This window comes from Diospyros lotus, unplaced genomic scaffold (assembly GCF_014633365.1).
Source record: "Diospyros lotus cultivar Yz01 unplaced genomic scaffold, ASM1463336v1 superscaf1, whole genome shotgun sequence".
Classification (NCBI taxonomy): Eukaryota; Viridiplantae; Streptophyta; class Magnoliopsida; order Ericales; family Ebenaceae; genus Diospyros; species Diospyros lotus.
In genome coordinates, this window is record NW_026267104.1 from 5,379,625 (window position 1) to 5,404,093 (window position 24,469).

A 24,469-nucleotide genomic window follows, 5' to 3' on the forward strand; every position below is an offset into this window, starting at 1 on the left:
GGGCAGTGCTAAACACACGTCGATTTGTTATTTACATTGACACGGGTGTGGCCAATGACTATTATATGGATTCATTCAGTCAATGGTGTCATTAGTTAAGTACTAGTCTTACCAAAGAAAGTTAACACCTTACTGATTTCAAAAGTGGCAAGCACATCCCTGAAAGTTTCAGCAGGCCAACCAAACTGCAAACCAGGCAAAAACTAACACCTTATGGGCCAGTTGGACCAATCGAACCAAAAACAAATCCCCAAGCCAGTCTGGTTTGGAAAAAAGACCAAATGTGTATATAAACTGCACTATTTTACCAACTTTTTTGTTTGACTGGTTCACAAATTAGTCTGGTTTGCATGTATTATGATGATGAGATTTGAACATCTTAGTTAATTTTTTGTACTTTTTAATTAGTTTGTAATAATAAAATTTGATATTTTAATTAGAATTTCATGCTTTATGGTATTTTAATATCTTTTTAATGTTACTAATTGTCAAATATATATTCATATAACCTAAAGAATGAAATTATTATATTTTATACATAAATTTCTGAACCAATTAACTAGTACCCTGGCCAGTTCAATGCTGATTCAGTTCTGATAACTATGCCTTGAACAACAAATTAGCAAACCCAAAACAATTATGAAAGTTTACTTTTTATTTTCTTAAACGTTTCATTAGGAACAAAACACTTTCTAGAAACCTCCCACAGTAGAGAATCAACTAGAGTTGCCAGAGAGTTATTGACTTAGTTAGCTCTTAATCACTTAATTAACTACAAATCTAACTTTCACAATTCTTAACCAAAATTAATAATATTTATAACAGTAAAGACCTTTCAATATGCCTAAAAATATATCTAAAATGCACTTCATTATCTTTTCATTTAAGCCCCAAAATCAGCTTTAAAGTAAATTATTTATCTGAGTTTTAACCTACAACAATCAATCCATCAATCAACTTTCCTAGCGAACTGCCAGCTTTATGCAGCAACCAACTTCACAGTTGATTGCCTGATCAACTCTCAAGCCTCCTACCACTCGTTTCCCTCTCTTCTTCCTATACAACTCACAGGGTGTCACAATATACTAGCATGCTTGAAACCAAGTGCTTACACCATAAACTTTAAATATTTATGACTAGCATCCTGCTATAGCTATAGCAAGTTGGCAATATGGCCAAAAGTATTCATGCAAGGAAGTCAAGAGCATGTGACAATAACAATAAATCATATAGAAATACTTTTAAGCAGTAACGATTCCTTAGGCAATTTCCCTGTTTGCTACCTGGTTATCTACTCTATGAAATTCTAATAACAAACTTTATTTCAAATTTTATGCATACTCAAGTTGACCCTAAACTCTGCCAATGGATTGAGTAATCCCCCAACACTTTAGTTTTAAAGATATTAAGCCCCATCAAAATCGCTCCCAAGCTTGAATGAAAGAGGAGGGTTGCATTAAGTAGCCAATAACCAATGTAAAAATTGTTCAATCTTTTTGTCATGGATTCTAGACTAAACTTAAGCATGACATGGGTTATAATGAGCATAAAAAATATATAATCATGGAAATAGACGATTGGCATAGTAGAATTCCTAACTCTATCTAGTGAAATGTATAGTTGTTGTTTACTCAAATTGACCCTAATCACCACTTATCACACAAAAAAAAGGATGCTAATCACCAGAAAAGTTACTTTATAAATTTAAATATACTGAAACCAATACTAAATACTTAAAATATAATTAACATAAATTAAATGGTCACCAAGATCACTATAAAGAACAATGACACCAAAATAATTAACTGACCATGCTTTTAAAGGTATATCAAACATTGAAGAAATATACAATTTAAGGAAACAAGTATTGCATTAAAAAAACTTATGATAAAGAAAAAAGCATTTTCCTTACCCATATTTGCACAGCCAATCATTAGATGAAACACCTGCATTATTCACTCAATAATGTCAAAAGCAATCAAAAAAGATCATGGTAAGTAGGCATTTATTACCATAAAATAAAAGTACTTAAGAGTAAAGAAAAAGGAATGATCACATACACCTATCATAAAACAATCTCACCTGAGAAACACCAGAAACACATCAAAAGATGAGGGCTAGCATGAACGCAGAGAATATATATATCTAATAGTTACTTGAGAAATCATGTAAGTAATCATATGTAATTACATAACTAACATGTCAGAAACCATAATAAATCACTATTGCATCATAGCAATTATCATGTCCACGCATTTCATCTTTATTTGCAGCATAACCACATAAGGCAGACTACAATGTTTCTGGATATCTACTTGCCAAAAAAGTTACATAAAAAAAATGGAACATTTGGTTTATCACACACACTACTACTTGATGGAATATTAAGAGGGTACGTACTGTTACAAATAATATAAGATTCCTTAAAGAGAAAAATGTTGTTATCACTTTTTATAACAGAAGAAACAACACATATCACAAAATAAACTTCAGGGTAAATCAATACACATAACAAATGAGCATCACCTCTTCATCTCTTGACTGAATCTCACAACATATCCAGTGGGAGTGTTTTTCCTTATTCTTAGGTGGCACAACTGATCCCTATAGTTCAGGAAAAATCTTCACGGTTGTAAAACTAACTCTATAACAGCTTTCCAACTTTGCTCCACAATCATTTGATATTAGGAGTGTTTATCCTTATCCTCAGGTGGCACTACTAGTCCCACACTTCAAGCATAATCTTTACTGTTGTGAAATTGGCTCTAACTCCAAAACCATTTCATATTAGAATAGGGGAGCAGAAGTGGATTCAGTGCCCACAGGGAAGAAGAGTATTCTTGAGGGCAATGAAGGTATTCTGATAGGTTTTTTTTATCATTTTTATAAATGGCTGGCCCCTTGTTAGCATTTCTATTCTAATTATACTCACTTGTCAAAAGAAAGAACTACCTGATGGGATTGAAGCCTTGCTTGTTGGTATCAGAAGAAGAAGAAGATAACAGAAAGCAATTCAAGAGTTTTAAGCTAAGCAGCGAACTAGGATAACAAGAAGCCGGCAATTGCATTGCTCACTCATTGCAGCTTGCATACAATAGGGAAGATACCAACTTAAACTGAAAGTATATACATGCATTGAAGAGCTTAACAGTGGAAAAAAGTGAAAAATGAGAATACATCACTCACTTTCTGGCGAGTCCATCCAAGATGTGAATCCCTTGCATGAATCCTTATTAACTAGTAAAATAAAGGGGCAACAAATTAAATGATACAATAGAGGCATTAAGTATTCTCTCCAAGAAAAATCAAAAACAATAATAATAATAAGTGGGGAAGTACAATGGAAGGAAAGGGAAGAAGAGTGATGCATGTTTTAGCAGATATGATCCATAAACCATAGAACCCATGACACAAACGAAAAAACTTGCAAGATTCAAGGAAAAGCACTAATTATTTATATACAACCTGTTTGGACAACATTTGCATGGGTTCAGCACCAAACCATAAAGTGTAGATGCCACCATTTCTTATAACATAGATACAAACCAAGAGCCAGATAAACAAACACGGTTGCCCAGCAACAACTTCAAATATAATCACCTTCTAGTTACTTAACCTCTCTCCCTCTATACATATGTATACAAAAAAAAAGATGATAGAGGCAATTACTTATCCTAGAAAAATAATAGAGCAATTATCGAGAAGAAGCCATTCACAGAATTGAAGTGCATGATTCAAAATATGTATGTTTCAAAGTATCTTGCACGAGGATCTGCTGGGTACAACCAATTCCATCAACTCAACATGAAGAATACATGAATGTTGTATAAAATATGTTTTCCAAATAAAATCCTGATATGATACCTGGAAAGAGAAAAGTATTTTTTATTTTACCAACCTGGTTTACATTTACTATAGTCTATAGGTCTACAAAACATAGAATATCCAAATAACAATGCAGAAGTGAATCAAATTTTACTACAATCACACTGGTAAAGCAGCAATCTGCAAATCCTGTCTTTGACAGTGATCATGGCATGCCACACATGATGAAGCTGTGAATCAAACGGAAAGGGAAAAGGACTCAGGATTTTGGGGCAGTGACAGTATATCTAGACCAATGGAATGAAGGTTCAGGCTGTCTGGATGGCATACCCACGACCAATTAGCATTAAAAGATCTCCCCAAAATTATGCTTTTGAAAAAACATAACTAAGGAAAAGATTCAATGCCAAAATCTCTTTTCCTTTGCTAATATTTCAGCTACAAGATCATCAACTAACCATCAATAGGGAGGATAAAAAAAACAAAATCAAAAATAAAGAAAATAAATTTCACTCTTATGTTAACATCACTAATCCAAGACAACACAACCAAAGACAACTATCTTGCATCAGGATTACATCCCATGCACAAAAGAAACATAAACATGAAAGTTGTGCATCTGATGACATGAATAACTTTGGAATGGAACAGACCAGATTGAATGTGACAACAAACAGATCTCACAAGAGGAAGCAAGAGAACTATTAATAATCATTATGCGCCTTGGAGGACAAGGTCTACTACCATCATCACCCATGAAAGGTGTGCACCCTTGGGATCACAGGACCCACCCTCACCCTGACAAATGCAGGTGACTAATGATTTCATAACAAAAATAAAATATAGAGTTGTAGTTGTAAAACAACAGGTGCTCGCTGCTATTCTTCAGGCTCCTCAACTAGCATGTAAGACCAAAATTATCTTATCATTTACTCACCCACACTGCCCTTTTACAACTTGGTAAGGTATTGATCCAAAGAAAGTGTAAGCATCCAAAGGAGATACATGCAAAATAAAACTTCAGATATCACTCATGGTCATTAGAAGTAAGCTTGTCACCCACATCTTTAGCTGGTAGAATTCATAGCCGCAATAGCATTTATGAGAGAGAGAGAGAGAGAGAGTAGTGTTGTAATCGAGTCGAACCTACTCAAGCTTTGCTCAACTCAAGCTCGGCATTAGGATTATGGCGAGCTCGAGCTCGACTCGAGCTCAAAAATGTGTTCAAGCTCAAGCTCATTAAGGAATTACCAAGCTCGAGCTCAAGCCAACTTATTTAACATGATAAACAAGCTTTTGACGAGCCAAGCTCGAGCTCGATCTTGCCAGAATTTTTTTAAAAATTATAGCCATTAAAACCCATTTTTACATAACAATTATAAGAATAAATTCTCAAAATAAATATAATAACATTGTTCAAACAAACATAAACATCCTTATCACAAACACGTGGATAAATAACAAAATATTAAAATAATAATAATAAATATTTATTTTGCGAGCCGAATTGAGTCGAGCTTTGTTTTGCTTAAGCTAGACTCATTTATAACACGATCCAAACACAAACAAGCTCTTATTGAGCTGAACACCAAGCCACTCATGAGCAGTTCAGCTCATTTATAACCCTAAGAAAGAGAATGGTTTAATTTTCTAAATGGGCATTAAATGTTGGGTAAATAACCATCAATAATAATCAATCAACGTGGCTAACAAAAAAAAAAAAGTCAACAAGAAAAAACCATGAAATAAAATGCTTACCAAAAGTTTTTAAAAAAAAAGGACAGGAAATCAATAATACTTATTAAAGAAGAAAAAGAAAGGAAAGAAAATTATCACCCTAAGTCTCCTCACTCCAAACGACAAAACCTAGGCAGTTTATCAACTCATCAAGATACATATCTCACCTCAATATAATGATCAGAAGATAAACTATGTCCAATAGAGTAAATGTTAATTACTCTTCTTAATTGAAAGGCAAATGTGCATAAGATATGCATATGTGTTCAATATATGTCAGCATGAGTATATCCATATACATTGTTCACCACCATCTGTACAGGATTCTCTCCCCTTTTGGCACTTCTTTATAACATACTTTGTTTACCAAAAAAACAAGTTCATGGTTAAAAAATATATTTTAAAGGCATCTTTCATTTAATTTCTACTGGTTAAATTCCCTGTTGGAAAATATTTTTGGTTTAACAATGCAACACAAATAGTAAGGAACACAAGTTTTGCACAACCATGTAGGCTCTCCTCAATCAAACAAAAAAAGAATTTATGTTCCTGCACTTTAACTTTAGAACTTTGGAAGCATTCATGCAGAAAGAGGATGAGTATCCAAAAGGACTGTTTCCAGAGTTTCAACCTTTCAATTGCGTTAATGATTTTTAAACATAGAAAAAGTCATTATCATATAGAGATGATTTGCCTGAGTTTCCTTTACTTGAATGTTAGCTACATGTATCAGCCACTCAATATCAAAATATAAGGAGGAAGATACTCACTCTTTCACACAAAAGATAAATCTGTTATTCATTGGATCAGATTTCTTAGACAAGAATCATGCCACTCTCAACCGCACACACTCACGGACAAACTAACAGAACAAGTTAAAGAATCAAACAGAACAGAAAGTAAAGCAAACCACATCAGACAAGAAGCGCAAGAATTATCCTGGTTCAGATTGCCCCTTAGGACAACCCTACATCCAACCTAAGAACCCTCTAAGAGCAGCCTTCTTTGATTCAGAAAGAACAATCACAGTATAGACAGTTGCACCCCCGATTACAAGCCTTCTCTTAAAATTACAAAAGCTATTCTATGAACACAGCCTTTCCTCTGTCAAAGATTTCTCAAGAAACTGCATTATACGTATCTGATGCCTAGCCCCCGCCCCCCCCCCCCCCCCCCCCCTCCCTCCCTCCCTATTTATAGAATATTAGGGTGATAATTCCTAGACTATTACAAAACTGGTATGGATATTACCGATTTACCCCCCAACTTGATTTCTAATTGCAAGTGAGGTCACCGCCTATCTCTACCCTCTAAAACCGCATAATAACATGTTCAAAAAACGCTGCTATCACTACCATCAATACTCTAGACAAACTCTAACAAGAAGTGCTAGATTGATTGGATAATCTTTTAGGAGAGAAGGGGGTGAATCGAAGATATTAAAAGAAGTATAAAATGGACAAATCAAGCACACTATGAGAGAACTAAACACATTGATGTTAGGTATCACTTTATCAGAGAAGTACTTAAAAGGAAGAAAATAGATTTGATAAAGGTAGCAGGAGAAGAAAATGTTGCAAATATGTTCACTAAAGCAGTACCTATGTCTAAGTTACATCATTGTTTAAGGCTCCTACATATTTGTATTTGTGAATGATCAGTTTGCTTTGTAGGTCCTAGAGGAGTGCAATTGGTGGAGCCGAATTCTAGATGTCACACATGCAAAATGGTGGAGATTTGTTGAAGTTTTGCATGGAGTTTATTCTAGAAGATCAGAAAAATCAGAAGAAACCAAATTGATGATATAACCGGAAACAAGTTAGTTAGATAAGTTCTAATTAAGTCGGTTATATCAGGGTAGAATAGACATTGTGTTGTCTTTAAATTACCCTTTGCAATTTCCGCCCAACCCTTTATAAATAGATAGATAGGCGGACTAGAATGATCCATTCTGATCATTCGATTTCTTCTCTTTCTAAATACAAGAATTGTTGCGAGAGGAAAGGCTTGAAGTTAGGAAGTTCTTTGTAATCTCGGGTTGAAGGCAGTGTACTCGTGTGATAGAGAGAGGAGAGGGTTTCTATGGGTTTCTTGTGTACCGATTCTCGACTAAAATTCTAGTGGATTGCTCTTGGACTACAGTTGGATGTAGGACTGATTCTAATCAGTTCAAACTAGGATAAATCCTTGTCTCTTCTTGTGGTTTGGTTGTCTTTCTCCTTATTATCTTTATTGTTTTCAATTCAGTTTTATATTTTTGTTGTTGTTTGATTTTCAAGTGAGGAGTGTTGAGAGAATTGGCAAATAAAGTATTGACTGAGTATTCAAAAGTGCTCCTAATCTTAACAAAATCAATCACCTGAAATTTACATTTCAAACCTACTAATATCTATAAAAAAAAAGTAATTTAGAAAAAAAAAACAAATCCAGTAAATCTATTAGGCTCCCGGTTCACTTGACTTATCAAAGAAGGTCTAAGGGACAAGGGTGTAAATGGGCGGCTGACATAACAGCCACCCATGTGCGTAAGGGGTAGAGAAGGGAAATTGTTGGGTTGTGTAACAACCCAGCAGGTGCGTAACAGATTTCTGTTGAGGAGGAGGGGTGGAAGAATATGTAGAGGGGGAAGAAGTGGAGGGAGGTAGAGATTATTCTTATATTGAGTCTTAGGGAGAGTTAAGGGCCTCTCGAATGCCCAGTTTTTATTGTAATCAGATTGAAGTGGGAATTTGAATTCAATTTCAGTGAATTATTTCTTTGGGTTCTCATCAAAATCCTAATACTGATTTGCCCATTTATAAGATGTATACAGTATACATGCACAATACACTTGAACATGCAGCTATATTGATAACAGTAAGTTAAGAAACTTAGGGCCCATTTAGTAAGAGGTTTAGAACATGGTATTCCCTTCTAACAAGGCAACACCAACAACAAACAACAACAACATATCTAGCCTTTATCCCACTATGTGGGGTCGGCTACATGAATTCTAGACTTTCATGTATTTCTGTCTTTTGTCATATCTTCATTTAGGCCCATACACTTCATATCAAACTTTAATGTCTCTCCCAAAATCTTCTTGGATCTACCCCTACCTCTTTTTTTGACTAATTGTTTCATCTCATCAACTCTCCTCACAAGAGCGTCTCTTGGTCTCCTTCTCACATAACCAAACCATCTTAATTTAGTCTCTCTCATCTTCTCCTCGATTGGCATTACTCTTATCTTATTACGAATAATTTCATTTCTAATTGTATATTTTCTTGTATAGCTACACATTCATCTTAGCATCCTCATCTCCGCTACACTCGTCTTTTGTTCATGCTGGTATTTGACTGCCCAACATTCTGAGCCATATAACAAGACTGATCTTATAACTGTCCTATAGAATTTTCCTTTCAGTTTTAATAGGATTTTACCATTATATAACACCCCCAATACATTTCTCCAAGCCAACACCATGTTTGGTAAAACATCAAACATGGGATAAGTCAAGCCAAAGTTTAATCACTTTAGTGGGATTAAATGTTTGGATTGTGAGGACATTTTTGCCCCTGACTATATAAGTAAATCCCTACCTCCCTCTCTGTCTCTCTACTCCACTGAGGGCTTTGTAGATCGAGAAATCAATTCTTCTTTTTCATTTGTTGGCCTTAACCTCTTCTGATCTGGAAACCAAAAGACTCCTATTTCATCTGGGAGTCGTCCACTTGTAAGTGTCGACTCTTCCTCTTGTTCTCCTCCTCCTCCATTTCAGTCCATTGCAATTTCCAAACGGGAGTTGGTTGTGATTTTGTTCTTAATCTTAACTATAAAAATAATTTTACTTGAGTTAGTGGTTGCTAGCTGCTGCATGGATTTTTGAATCACTTGGGATGATCTGTGTTCTGGTATTCTTCAATTTTCAATGTTTCTGATTTGTCTGTGTTTCCTTCTTGGTTCTTGGCTTCTTGCTGAGAATCCCCCTGACAGAGCTGTTGGTTTTTTCAATCTATTTTTCTTGCTGAGTTGATTTTTTTCTATTAAATCTGGCCTTAGAGCCCATTCAGCCACTTGTATTAATGATTAATTTCATGGAAGTAAGGTTCAGTTTTTCAAAAGGCACCCTGGGCTTCAGGGGATTTTTAGAAACAGATCGTGTTGTTGCTCTGCATTGATGCTGATCCTAGTTATGAGTATGATTTTGGATCTTGTTTACTGAATCCGTTTCTTTAAATTAATCACCATGTATTAAAAAAACAAAAATGATCTCTTCTTTCCATTCTTTACCTGGTAGTCGATTTTGACGTTGTTTCCATGAGATCTGTTTCCAGGTCTATTCTTGTGGTTTTCTGATTTTGTTTCATTTGGGCAAACTGCTAAATTGACAATTAATTTTAGATAATGCCTCACTCACAATTTAACTAACCAAGCATTGGATAGTTATAAGCTCAGAAAATACCTTCTTTTCCAAACATGAGACAATATTATTTAGTTCCACCATTATTTTATCTCATCTTTAACTTTAACCCATCATTATTTAATCTGGATACCAAATAGGCCGTTACTATTGAAGAAATAAATTTAAATACAACAGATCTCACAGAATGCAGAAACTGCAATTGCACCATAGATACAAGAAAGAACAACATGAAAAGGCATTGAGGCATTCGGACAGCAACTTATGTCACTAATTCAAACGCATCTTTTCTACAAAAGCAAACAACCTTGGGATTACAACACTCACCAGCCTCTCTCTCTCAAAATAAGCTAGAAAGGGGATTAGATGGTCTTTTATTTGCAGCTACAAGGAGCATAAATGATATCTATTAAAGCCATGGTTAATTCAAATCTACAAGTGCCAAATACTTTCGTGTCATATAGACTGCAATTCTGATGCACCTGTGCAGCAAGTAGATGGAATCAAAAATTTGTTAGCCAAAGAAGTAAAGGAAGATTAAAAGACCTTGATAGGAAACCCTTAAACCTAACATGAGATGTAATGGCCTAATTGAAAATATGGCAAAGCATACTGACAGATTATTGGATAACTAGAAGAATTCATGTACCCAACACAACCTAGCTAGAGCTAGCATCACATTTAGCATGTTTCCCACATCACCTACCACCCTCAATGGCACCTAGCCAATAAGAGAAACCCTATCATTTAATGCCACAATGCAGTTTAACAACTCCGAAACTCATTGGTATGGAGAGCTTAAGCATCAAAAGGAACTACTTTTATCCATTTACCTATTTCTTCAATAAATATCTTTTCATTATGAACCAAGGTTCTCAAAAATAGAAAAAAGGCAACAATAGACTGGAAGATCGGAAACACAGGCATAAAATATGGTAAAAATAATAAGAGTAATGGAAGAGGATAAATGATTTAAGAATCATGACAGAAACCTAATAAGAGCTCCATAAGAAACTTCCTTAAGGCCATTTAAGACTTCCTGTGAACCCAACAAATCCTATAACGGTTACCTTTATAAACATACACACTCAGTTGGTAGTTTAAGGGAAAACAAGGTTCAAAAATGATTAACTAAAGTTTTCATATAGCTTGTGCTTTACACAACATTGCTTACCAGTTTCCTTCTAGTTTTAAATTTGCAAGCATCCACAGAACCGTCCAGGAGGTTTCTCGTAATTCCTGGTTAGAGTACCAAATCCATTCTGAAAAAGCAGAAGCACATTTCCAAACTCACCACATGGTTCCTGTGTGTTCTAAACTATTATATATTTTATTGTGTATGACACAAACAAACCAATAGCTGGCATGGAAATTGGTTTTCCCTAAAGCAATTTTTGCTTAATTGTGTATAAAATATAATGGTTAGTTGATTGAAATGAAACTTCTTTTACTCCTTTTTCCTCTTAAAACCTCTTTGCATCATCTGGTTTTTCTTTTGCAAGCTTTTAATGGGTGGATGGGGAGCACACATGTAGAGCCTATAAAATTTGCTAGATATATAGTCTAGGCATGTAGCAACTCTGTCACGGCAGTGCTGTGACAGTTAGCAATTCTCCTGATTCAACGTGAATCGGAGGAGTGTGCTAGAACAGAAAAGAAGAATGGAGAAGGAAATGTAGAAGAGAAGGGAGGAAGAGAACTAAGAGAGAGAGTAATAGAATCTTTGATTGAATTTCTTGAATGCCTTTTACAGAGGAAGGAACAAGCTTATATAGCTTGACCTGTGGGTGCTGCCACAGCAGATCACACCCTCTCTAACCATCTATTTTGTCCTATTCTAGCACTAGGACACCTGGCAGATTCTGCCATAACAAACTAACTAGCTGGAAAATAAATGCAAGTAAGAGAATAAAAATACTAAGGCAGTAAAATTAGGTAATATCCGAATTTGACACAAAACTTAGCAGCAAAAATCAGATGTCTCCTTGTCTCGTGACAAACTCCAGTTCTGTTAAATGGTTTTCACCTAACATTTTGGGAGAGTTCCACATCAAAAATTTTGAACACACAAAAGTGAGTGAGAAATAGCTGGATAAAAGAAGACATGCGGTAAGGAGATAAATGCACATAGTTAGCCACTCTCAATCCTTGCATTGCACCGTCAATTTTTACACTGGCTACATCTATCCTAACTTGTAGAAGGAGAAATAAATTTGGTGTCTCCCCGTTTTTGCCAACTTTTGGACAAAAAATGATCTTTCAAAATGATGTTGTTACCAATTAAGTCACATTCCTTATCCTGAAGGGCAAATACCTGAATTGGCAGTTCATGATAACACCATCTTCGAATCAGATTCAGCAAAGTAGTACATTATGCATGATTTCTCTATTAATCACCCACCTCCAAAGGTGGGTGGCATCAATCCTACCCGCGCCATAAACCCACTGTTAGAATCACTAGGCTTCCACTCTACCTCCGCAAATACTTCACGAGTGCTCTGCAACTACTCTCTATGTAAAGCCATCACCAATTTAATGGATTAATTGCCAAAATTTACTTTCAGATTAGCCGTGAACGGCGCTTCCACCAACCAAAGCCCAGGAACAGTAATAAAAAAAGAGGGATTGGGACCATAATCTTTCATTAATCTCCACCACACCCAAATAACACAAACATAAATCAACCATCACTCTGGTGCAACATTACACCGTGGACCTCCATAGAGACGGAAACTAACCCAATAAAACCCTACAACCCGCAATTGAAGCTTCGCATTTCGAACACAGACCCACAGACCTAGACGCACAAATGCGCGTGGATATCACGAAGAAAAAGAAAATGCCAGAGCGGAACAAACCTGATAAAATGCAAGAACAGAAATTGCACCGTCAATGCAAGCAAGGGCAGCACTGACGCCGACCACGGCCTTGGGATAGCAACTCCCGTCTCTCAATTCGAACATTGTGACTGCCTCCTCGCCAAGCGCATGAGCCCTCGCCAATCCCGACCTCTATCTCTCCCTAATCTCAGTCAGTAACGCATCCAAGAACGTACGAATGAATATGTACGGACGTACGTACAAATCCGGGACGCTGTAGACGCAAATTTTCTGTCCCTTTCTCGGGAAAACGAGACAGAAAGTTCAGTGACAAGGCGTATGGTTCAGAAAATATTGCGATTGTCTTCTGCAGGAATCTGCTGGCGGATTCGATAGGGATTTTAAGAGAGAGAGAGAGAGAGAGCTTATAAAGGGAAAGAAAGGGTATAGTTTTAGAGAGAGAACGTGATTGGAGAGAGAGAGAGAGAGAGAAAGAGGTGAGTGATTTTGTTTGTGGTATTTTGTACACGCGGGTGCCTTTCAAGCGTTGAGGAGGGTGATTTTGTCTGCGTTTGTGGTATTTTTAGAATTTTGACGCAAGTCTATTTTCAACCATCTCTTATCTTACTTTTTATTATATTATAAATAATTTATTTTTTATTTTAATTTATTTAAAAAAATATACATGTTTCAACCACATTTCTCAATCTTCTCTCTATTTCACTTCCTATCTCACTTATTTATTAATAAATTTTAATTCTATTTATTTTACCTAATTTATAATTTTTATTTCTATAAAATTTTATTATTTATTTGATAATTTAATAATATGACAATATTAGATTTTTATAATATTTAATATATTTGTAAATAAATTTACTAATATTTTTTATAAATGATTATTTAACAAAATTATTTGAAATATTCTCCTAATTCAAAATTTAATATTTTAATATGTTAAAATTAAAATTTCAACAATGATCATATTATAACAACTATATTCCATACAAATAAATAAATAATCAAATACACAAAATAATTAAAATATAATTAAAACCCAATATTTCAATATATACAAAAATACATCATATAAATCACAAACGCAATTTGAAAAGGGAGTCGCTGGATGCTGGAAGAAGAAGTCGCCGTCGTTTTGCCACTATTAGAATCGTTATCGTCGCTACTAGTAGACTGATATGGTTCTTATCCGATGCCAGATTTGGTTTTTCTCTGTCATTGGTAGCCGAATCTAGTCGTCGGTGCTCCTTCTCCACTGCTCCTCGTCGCAATCGCAACTGCTTTTGCTCCTCGCTTGCGTCTTCTTCAACTTTCAAATACAACAGAGAGTCGTTAGAGTCATCTTCAAATCTCATATGCAACAAAGAGCCATTGGAGAAATGTAAGGAGCAAAAAATCACTCCTCAATTGTAGGGAGACTTTTGAAGCTCCATAAAAACTTAAAAAGGAAATCGCTAGATGGGAAGGTCCGTTGAAGAGGTTTTTAGCAATTTTCTCCTCGAAATTTGACTTAACAAGGAAATGAAGCTAACGTTGGAAATGGCCTAAAAAACATGCCTACTATTACTAAAAGGTCCCGCCTTTTTTAATAGAGAAATTCTATTTGCAACCAGGTTTTTTGTTCTTTGCAACCAGTAGAAACCCATTTTTCCTCTTTTACTCTTTGCAGTCATATTAATAACCTTTTGTAATTAATATTTTTCAAAAATACCCTCTTCTATTACTACCACACACAGCCACAATCATGTTCACGCAGTCATCCTAAAACACAAAATTTTAAAAAGAAATATAGAATCCTCTAGGTGCTAAATGTAGACCCTGATGCTCAGGATTAAAAGTTAGGGACTCAAAACTCCACCGTCTTGATTCTAACTAGACCAATATTAGAGTAAAAAATCAATGAAGACTGGTTGGCTGCCTTTAAATGTAGGTCTTAAATGCCATAAATGGTATCAATTCCTTATTACATAAGCTAATACATGGGGATATTATACATACACAAGTCAAGAAAACACACATATATGGATAAACAATCACGAAGACACACATCAAAACACATACACACACATGTATATACGCACACATACTTAGCAGCGACTATACTTGCTTGCGGCGATCGCCCTCCATGGCCCTCCCAAACCTTAGGGTTCGGGGACGCCTTCCTGGGCCCCGAATCCTAGGGTTTGGGGAGTCCTCGAACCAGCCCTGAACCCTAGGGTTCGGGCCCAAGAAGGTGTCCCCAAACCCTGGGGTTTGGGGGGCCATGGAGGACGGTCGTCACTGGCGTACGGTAGCTGCCAAATATGTGTGCGTATATATATATATATGTGTGTGTGTGTGTGTGTGTGTGTCTGGATGTGTGTATATATGATTGTGTATCTATATATGTGTGTTTGTGTATGTGTTTGGATGCATCGTCTCTGGCATGAATGGGCGGCCACGTATGGCAGCTAGCGGGCAGTTTATTGAGGGAGAAAGTGACTGCAATAGGAAGAGTAAAAATAAATTTTCAAATGAGGGTATTTCAGATATATTAAAAGATAATTGTGGAAAGCAAAAAGAGTTATTGCAAATAGAATTTTCCTTAATATTATAGGAGGCTACGCCACTTCCATCTCCGACAACAGTACTAACCAGAGGACTTGGTGGGAACGAAAAAAATATGTATTGGTGGTTATTGGTTACCTTCTAAAATTTTTGGATTTTTATTTTATATGATTAATCTCTAATACAGTAATTAGGTTGGAAGATAATTTAGGAGAGATATTAATTATTATTTCTTTCATCTTAAAATTTCTTAAATATTGTGTCAAAAATCTAAGGAAATAATTAATTTTCTTAAATAATAATTATTATTTATTTCATCTTAAATTTTCTTAAAATTAATATGAGGGGCTAACTTAAATCTTTCTCCTCATCGCAAAAGAAAACTTGAATTTTTATCAATTAACTATTTGATCATAATGGAAACTTTTAATTCACAGTATTATGTAATGGTAAAATTATTAATTTCGGATGTGTAATAGTGATAAGTTAGACATATGTTTTGAATTACAAATAGAGAAAATTTAATTAATACATTACTAATAGTAATGTCTAATTGAAGTGCAAGATATTGGATAATATTAATGAATCGACTATAATTGATGCAATAGCCAATCTAGCCCAAGGAATCTTGGCAAGTGTGGGGCAAGTTTAAAATTTTAATGTCTATTTGATATTATTGTGAATTAATAATAACAATAAAATAAATAAATAAATTTGAGATAATTAAGTCTAGCTCAATTTAGACCCAATAAGAATGTTCTTTAGGTGGGTATAGAGCCAATAAACTATGTGGGGTTTGGACTTTTTATTTATCGTCTTATTGTTAGTAATGTGTCCTAATTCTATATTTAAATGTCATCTAACAACGTGTAAATATATTTGATATATCTTTATATATATATATTAATAAAGGTAAAAAAAAATTATCATTTATTACTCTCAAGTTTGTTGTATGAATGGTTATCTAGATTTTTTATTTGAGATTCTTATTCTTAAAGTATTAAGAATATGTGGCAAGATTATCTAAAAATAAAATTTTTTAAATGTTCTTGGTCCTTAAACTATCCAAATGAAGATTTTGATTAATCAATTATGGATTGTTATGTAGTTTACTACCTTAATTAGTATAAGAGACTAATGATTAAGAGTGGTGAGTCATATACTGCATAACGTGTAATTCTTATAATAAACTCATGGGTAGTTGTTGGAGAACAATGCACTCAATGTGATACCGATGACTGATCACATAACATAGTGGATAATGATATTGTCATCAAATTACGCTTGTGTAACTAATCATTTGACTTGAACGACACAATTATCTTATGTATTAGTGTGTAAGATTTATTGATACATCAAACTATCAAATTGCGAGGTAGGAACACTTAGTGATTTATTTATTGCCTTTGACTATAGTTCTGTTTTTCTGTGGTCCAGAAGGTGATTGTTGGTGTTTTCCCCCTGATTTTTAGTGGTATGGGGCATGCCTTGGCCTTCGTTTGTAGTCGCTTCAGCGCTAGTCTTTTTATTTTATAATATTCTTACTTATAGAAAAAAAAATCATTTATATGATCTCATATTTGTTTATGCATGAAGACGAGTGTTCATGGATAGAATTTGTCACCCACATTAAGTTAAGTCAAATGTCCTATGTGATCTACCGTTAGTGTAATGGAAAATTTCTCAGCCAAGATAGTATGATTAATTAGAAATGACTTTTATGAGGTGTCATATGTCATATTGATAAGATCGGATAAATAATTACTGAGTTTTTGAGTTTATCATTCCATGACTCTCACTCGATTAGAATGTTAAGTGATGGAATGATTGTATTACATAGTAATCGTCAGTTGTAATAGACTCATTTGAAGTTAAACTTTATTACCTTTTATTTTGTTCTAGACCATTGCTAGGCACTACCCACGACCTTCAAAACATCTCGATGAGATGGATAGATTCTCGAGACAAATCGAAGTGTTCAACTGGCGTTAAAAATGTTTGACGTTATCTAATTGCTATTAGGCAGTGAATCTAGAAAGTTATACACCATAAAGTGCAGCATCCGGTATCAGAACTATGCACATGTTATGTTATTGACATCATCAATAGTTAATGATGGGTTTAAATATGTCATTAAGAGTTAATGATGTGATTCGTTAAACGTTAATGAATCGGTTGCAGCTATATATGGGACCGTGCAACATGCAGGTCGAAACTGTCGACTATTTCTATAAATGATCGACTGGTTTTCCCTATTGTGGGAGAAACAATCGACAGTTTAAAGAGATGGTCAACCGTTTTTCCAAATAGTTGGAAAAATGACGATAGCTCAAGTGAAACAGCCGACTGTTTTTGCCGCCTTTACTTGGTTTAGTGGCTTACACGTGTCATTCTTATGGCTATCATTTGGAGATATGTAGGGAAAACTTGATGACCTAATTTGAGAGAGAGAATGGAAGAGAATTTGAATTGGCAAAACTTTGTCTTATTCCTCTTGCTCATTATGTTCTTTTTCTCTACTTCTACTCATTCTCTGCTTGCTGCATATGGCTCAATTATTGAGTCATAAGAGATTAAATAGTCTAAGAGAATCTCACGAGTGCAAGTGACTTAGCGTCTTATAGCTAACACAAGACAAGGACTACAAGTTGATACCAAAAGGCCTATAGATGTGGATAGACTATGCTCTCCATAACTTGAGGATGATATGGTCTCAGTATATGAACAGTTTCTACATTCACCTAACATCGGGCTTGTTGTAATCGATCGACTGTTTTTTACTATATTGCATAATAGCATGCTAATACATGCCAAGTGTTATTGGTTATGTAGCAATTACATTGGACAATGACATGTGCATGATAGGCATGAGATGTCGGGTGCCTGGTGGTTAGTTCTTGACATAAGCATGGATGTTTTCAAAATTTGTATAGTGACGTGGTTTGATTTGACCAAACAGGATGAACATGGGTTTGGTTATGAATGAATTAATGAATGTTAAGTTGATTAATGTATAATTATTCTTTTAGTTGGTATGTAAATAAGACTTAAGTCTCAATAGCTTTTTTAGTCTTTGCTTTACAAATGTTGAAAATGGAGACCGACATCAAGGAGTTAACAGGGAACACATCAAGAGTTGATGAATTCTCTAGTTGAGAAGCTAGAAAAGTCAAGAGGAATCCAAGTCGCATAAGATGTGGCATGATAACGTGGATTAAAACTTGAGGCTCGGGTTTAATTTGTGCTCAAACCCATGATCATCCTATTTCATTTATTTATTCGTTCATTTTATCTTGCATATGATGTGTGATGGAATGAATAGGTGTTTTGATGAAACCATTTTTTAGAAACTCCAAAAATCTTTCTACAAATTAATATTAGATTTAAACGGTAAATCTAATTCATCATGACCTTCCACTATCTTAGGGATTCATCAATTTGATTGGATGTATCCAATAACTAAAATGGGAGGGTGTATTTTCATGAAAGATGGTTTGATTTCTCTTATTTTAAACCATATGATAGGGCAGTGTTCAACGATTCTCATCTAAAGAAAAACTAAAATGTGAGGGAGAGTGATGTTCAAACCATTGCACTTAGCCGAGGTAGTGGGTGGGATCTAACTAGTTCATTAGATCAAAATCTAAAATGTGATGTTTATGATGGGTCAGAGGCCGAAAATCGAGCTCCATATATGATGTGATGGCAAGTTGTTTCCTACTCAATCATGTGAATATTTAAAAATTAAAATATGAGATTTATTCACATGAAAGAGAATTCAATCACCTACTATAAGATCTTTACGGATCACGTTTTCTGCTTGGGAAGTACAGAATTTGAAAAGTTTAGTGGAAATAACCATTTACTTAAAAATCTTGAATCAATGGTATTTTTTCAAAAATACATCTACTAATATATCTATTTATTTTATGCAATAGTAATAACAGGCAATATGAATCTGCCGACACATATTTTGGATATTAATAGGATTATTGGGCCAAACTTTTATAACTGCTTTCGAAATTTAAAAATAATGATCAATATGAAAAAAATTGAAAATGTTTTATACCTTAATCCTTCTAAATCTTTACATAAGGATGTGACTGATAAGAAAAGTGTCACTTGGGACAATTCAAATGATCATGACTTACGAGCTCGTAATTATATTATCGCCTTGATGTCCAATGACTTGCAGCACCAGCATGGAAATTTACCAGATGCTGCAAGCATGATTCATAATCTTAGAGACCTCTATGGTGAACATAGTCGAATAGCTCGATATGAGATATCAAGAAAACTATTTCAAACTCAAATAGTATAAGGGTTCAATGTGTGAGAACATGTCACCAATATGACCAATTGGATTGGTCAGCTTGATATATTAAATTTCCCTATGAATCCTCATCTAAGGATTGATTTTAGTTTACAATCATTAACAGATTATCTATTCTTTTATCACTTATTTTTATATGAATAAAATTGAATACTCTTTTTCAGACTTGTTAAACATGCTAACAAGTAACAACAGTACAATCATAAATATGGGAAAAATGCAAGAAATGAGTTCTTGTTATTGTTTAGTATTCTTCTCAAAATAAAAATAAATTAAAGAAAAAGAAAAAAAAGTTCTAAGAGCACAAAAGGACATAGGTAAGACTGAGTTGAAGGGTAAGGAAGTGGTAGGTAAAAGTAAATGTTACTTTTGCTATAAGAAGATCACTGAAAAAGAAATTACCCTAATTATCTCATAAGTTTGAAGGTTAAGCATCAAAAAGATTAAAGTATTTATTCTTCTTTATTTGTGATTAAGATTGATTTCACAATTGATCAGTACCATGTTTATTGGATTGTTGATTTTGGTGTGACTTTTCATATTTGTTTGTCTATGCATGATCTCAATTGAATTACAACGTTTGAAAAGTGTGATGTGGCTCTGAAGGTTGAAAATTGAGCAATAGTTATTGCATTAGTCATAAGAACTATTTTTCTACGGTTGTCTTCTAGATATATGTTAAAACTATATGACTATTTACATATTCTTAATAAGAAATGTAGTGTTCATTCTTAAGTTTATACAATAGAATTATAAATTCACTTTTGCTAATAATTGTTGTTATATTCATTATTATTGTAATGAGTGTATAGACAAAACTATCATGGTAAATGGTTTTTATTTTTTGGAAACATGTGATTGTGAGCAAATTCAGTAAATTATTGCTAATACTACAATAAAAGAGAAGTGTTTTAAAGATAATTACATTAATCCTCTGTACTTGTGACACGTAAGATTATGCCATATAGAATAGAATAACAAAGTTAGTTCAAAGTGGATTAATAAATAATTTGGGTTCTAAACTTGGGCCAACTTGTGAGTCTTATATTTTAAAAAAAAAATGATTAAGTGTCATTTTATTGGACAAAGAAAAAGGGCTACAAAATTATTGAAATTGGTACATACTTTGGTTTTTGAAATCAAATTTGTCTAAAAAGACTTTACTGTTAGGCCCTATATATTGGACCGAATTGGCGGGAGAGAAGGAGAAAAAAAGTACATTTTACCCCTACATTAACACTTAGTTAATTTCAAACATTTTCCTTAATGATCTATTGACTCTAACATCATTTGTAACCTTACCCATAACTACTGGTTGATGATAACTATAGGTTTATGTAGACATGTAAATTTGATTGTGTTGCCTATTTACCTCAATTTGTGTTGGGCCAAGGGTCTTAGCATTTGGGCTAGATAGGTATGGCTTGGCCTGACCCAAAAGTCTGATAAATAAATAAAGTTTCAAAATTTATATTATAGAGTTTGGCTCTTAATTTATCAATAATTTTAAATAATAAAAAAAATGTTGTTGTATTATTTAGTATAACATTATTTTAGTAGATTATTTGTAATTTTGTACATTATAATTTGCATTATTGTAATTTTGTACCTATTTTATAACTTTTTATTTGTTAACACTTTGAGAAAATAATTCTCTAAAAAACTCAATGACAATAAAAATAATTTGAGATATTTTTTAATAATAATTAACATTATCTCAATATATTATTTTAAATTTTGTAAATTAAAAATATTATTAACAAAATAAATTCAACCAACCAAGGCCCACGTGGGCCGACCCAAATTGTTTTGTGGGTACACCACGAAGTACTTAAGTTGTGACTCTTGGATTCAAATTATTATTATTATTATTGTTATTTTATGTAAGAGCAAACCGATTTTCCAAGACTTCAGCCATTTTTGAAATAATTTTTTTTATTACGTATTTGAACTTTTGATCCAATTAATCCTCATGAAGCCATCCGAACACATAAGTAAACAAAGTTTGATTATATAATAAGTAAAGTCTTATGACAATTACAAAGAATATGTAATATTTGTATAAACTCCACTGCATAATATGACATGCGGAATATATTTTTATTAGTACGATAAGTTGAAGATACATTTTTATTAAGAAATAATATTTAAGAAATTAAATAATTTGAAGTCAAATAAACTTATTTACTGTCATTGTCACAAATCACATTAATAATTTTTTTTTAAACCGTCATATATGTACCGACAAGATGTACAAGCCCGATAATTAAATCGAATTGTATAAATCGGACTTGAATGAAGCTCAACCGGGTTTTATTTAGAGGCCGCAATGACAAATTAGGTGATGGTATTTTTATATTTTGACACTTTCGATCATTCTCTCGATAATCCAGTTGTTTGTATAACTAATATTTTTTTTTTTTGACATTTGTTTGACCTCTCATTGACTTTTGACATTAATCTTGAACAATTGGACATCAAGACTGTTTGGTTTGATTAAATCAAATTTTAAAAAGGGTGGTTTCTTCGGCCTTAACTTGGTCAGTAACTAAATCCAGGATCCAAACCCAAACCACCAAATCTCGACCCAGTCCAAACCCGTCTAGGCGTTTACAAACATACATTTTTTTAAAAAATAAACCCAAATCCCATTGTCAATCTGATCCAAAGGGCAAATCTAACAGTTGTAAGCAGCTGCCTTGGCACGTGTTTTACCTACGTACGTAAATACAAATCCCACTTTGATTAGAACAAATCAGTGAATTATTATATATATCCAAAATTGCCAACCCAAAATTTCATACTTACTTTCATCCACACTTTAGCCCTTTCTCCTCTTCACAGCTTCTCAAATCTCTCTCTCTTTCTCCCTCCCTCCCTCTCTTGATCTTGGTTTCGATCTCAGCTCCTTTATCTGCAAATTCTTGACAAATATTTGATAGAAAATTTTCGAAACTTATCAACCTTGGAGGCGTAAGTATACATAATCATTTCAATATATATATATATATTTTAAAATATTTATTATTTTACTCTCATTCAAGTTTCCTATTAACGTTCTTCGATTTGCTTATTCATGATGTGGTTGAACATATATAGAATCTGCACACTTGATCGTCAAGAAAAGAAAAGATGAATTCAGACGTCCCCAACTTTCATCAGATTCTTTCGTCTGATACCAATGCAGGAGAACAAGATTTGCAAAGATTAACATCAGCCACGACGACGACCGATAATCATCAAATCCATTATTCTGACTTTGGACCCATCCCTTCGCTTATGATTGATGATGAATATGTAGATGAAGATACCTTGCCTTCAGTGGATGAGATTCAACAACAATTGTCACTTGTTGAGGTAATTAAGTTTACTGCTTGCTTTCTACAACCAAATGACAAACTAATTAATAAAATGTACATTTTGATGATTTGGTTTCTGCTATTATTAATTATTTGATTTGATGATACAAAAATAATAATATTCACTTTCAATCCCTATATATATATATACAGCGCATGTTGATTGATGAATACGTAACTGAAGACATCTCAAATGATACAAACGAGACAGAGGAACAACTATTTCCGCCTGATCATGAGGTGAGTTCAGTTCAGTTCAGTTCAGTTCACTGCTGCCTTCCATTCCATGCATGACCGACCTTTTGTTCTCATTTTGTTAATTCGATCGTTATTTAAAACAAAACAAAAAATGTTTATCCTCAACCTCCATCTGTACTGTACTGTACTGTAGGATATGTATACGTTGACGATTGGTGAATATGATATTTTGCACCGGATGGACGAGATAGAGGAACAACTGTCACTTTACGAGGTGACTTTACCACCTTAATTAATATTCCTTCCATTCCATGCATACATGTCTTCGCAAATTAAGAACACATATGTCTTCGCAGGCCTTTGTTGGTCTTTCAGACCATACGCAAGTCAGGGAAGACGACAGATTATCCGAAGACGCAATTATAAGCCATCTGAAAAGAAGAATCCATATTTCATCATCACCAAATCAAGAAGCTGAAATTTGTGTCATATGCCAGGTATCATGTCATATATATATATACATTATTATCAATATATATATATCTCATGCAATTCTTAAATGTCTTTCACTTAATATCTGAGTCACAAATATATATGATGGGGAAATTTTGCAGGCTGAGTATGAAGAAGGCGACGACATTGGAACTCTTCGCTGTGGGCATGGCTATCATGTCGACTGCGTAAAGAAGTGGTTGCTGAAAAAGGATTCGTGCCCCCTCTGCAAGGCCACTGTTCTGAATATATAAATATATATATATATATATATGTAATTGAGACTTAATTTTGTGCACAAATTCACTTGTAATTCATTCTTCCACTAATTTAGATGAAAACTTTTGTGCATTTTCGTCTGTACAGATTACGAAGGAAAGCTTTAAGCAAAACATTACAACTTGGAATCAAATAATTAAAATAAATCTGAGACAAGTGACTGTGGACTGTTATGGCACAATTTTATACATATATTATATATATAATAGTAATATTTTTATAATTCTGAGTATTTTTAATGTATAATAGCAGCAGTACCCATCCATACCATCATTTAAGTAAACATTTATTTATTATTAAAATATTTATATATTTTTATTTAAATAAAATTAATTACACCAATCAAATTTCAACTCGTCACCCACCTTAAATGAAAATTAATTTTTTTCAAATAACTTTACTATCACATTAAATATTATTCTATTTAAAAACAGCACTAAGTAATTCAAATTTTGAGTCT

The 24,469-nt window shown here is 33.8% G+C and overlaps 2 protein-coding genes across 2 annotated transcripts in view; one reads left to right on the forward strand and one right to left on the reverse strand.

Annotated features, from left to right (window-relative positions):
- The window catches only part of LOC127792885 (tobamovirus multiplication protein 1), a 43,170-nt gene extending 29,891 nt beyond the window's left edge, over positions 1-13,279 (reverse strand). The window contains exons 1-3 of the mRNA XM_052323523.1: positions 12,823-13,279; positions 3,187-3,237; positions 1,913-1,946 (exon numbers count right to left, since the gene is read on the reverse strand). Of these exons, the coding sequence (XP_052179483.1) occupies positions 1,913-1,946; positions 3,187-3,237; positions 12,823-12,927 (190 nt within the window). The 5' untranslated portion in view covers positions 12,928-13,279. The remainder of the gene's footprint in view (positions 1-1,912; positions 1,947-3,186; positions 3,238-12,822) is intronic.
- Positions 13,280-22,813: 9,534 nt separating this feature from the next.
- Positions 22,814-23,984, forward strand: LOC127793154 (E3 ubiquitin-protein ligase MBR2-like). Its single transcript, XM_052323937.1, has 5 exons — positions 22,814-23,038; positions 23,194-23,280; positions 23,432-23,512; positions 23,595-23,735; positions 23,853-23,984. Exons 1-5 carry the CDS (start codon positions 22,814-22,816, stop codon positions 23,982-23,984), a joined length of 666 nt encoding a protein of 221 aa, XP_052179897.1.
- Positions 23,985-24,469: the final 485 nt, after the last annotated feature.

Excerpts from the sequence above, each read along its gene's own strand:
- LOC127793154 (XM_052323937.1), top strand. The coding sequence starts at position 22,814 with ATGAATTCAGACGTCCCCAACTTTCATCAGATTCTTTCGTCTGATACC. Across the intron at positions 23,513-23,594 it reads AACAACTGTCACTTTACGAG|GCCTTTGTTGGTCTTTCAGA; the intron begins GTGACTTTACCA and ends ATGTCTTCGCAG. Across the intron at positions 23,736-23,852 it reads AAATTTGTGTCATATGCCAG|GCTGAGTATGAAGAAGGCGA; the intron begins GTATCATGTCAT and ends GAAATTTTGCAG.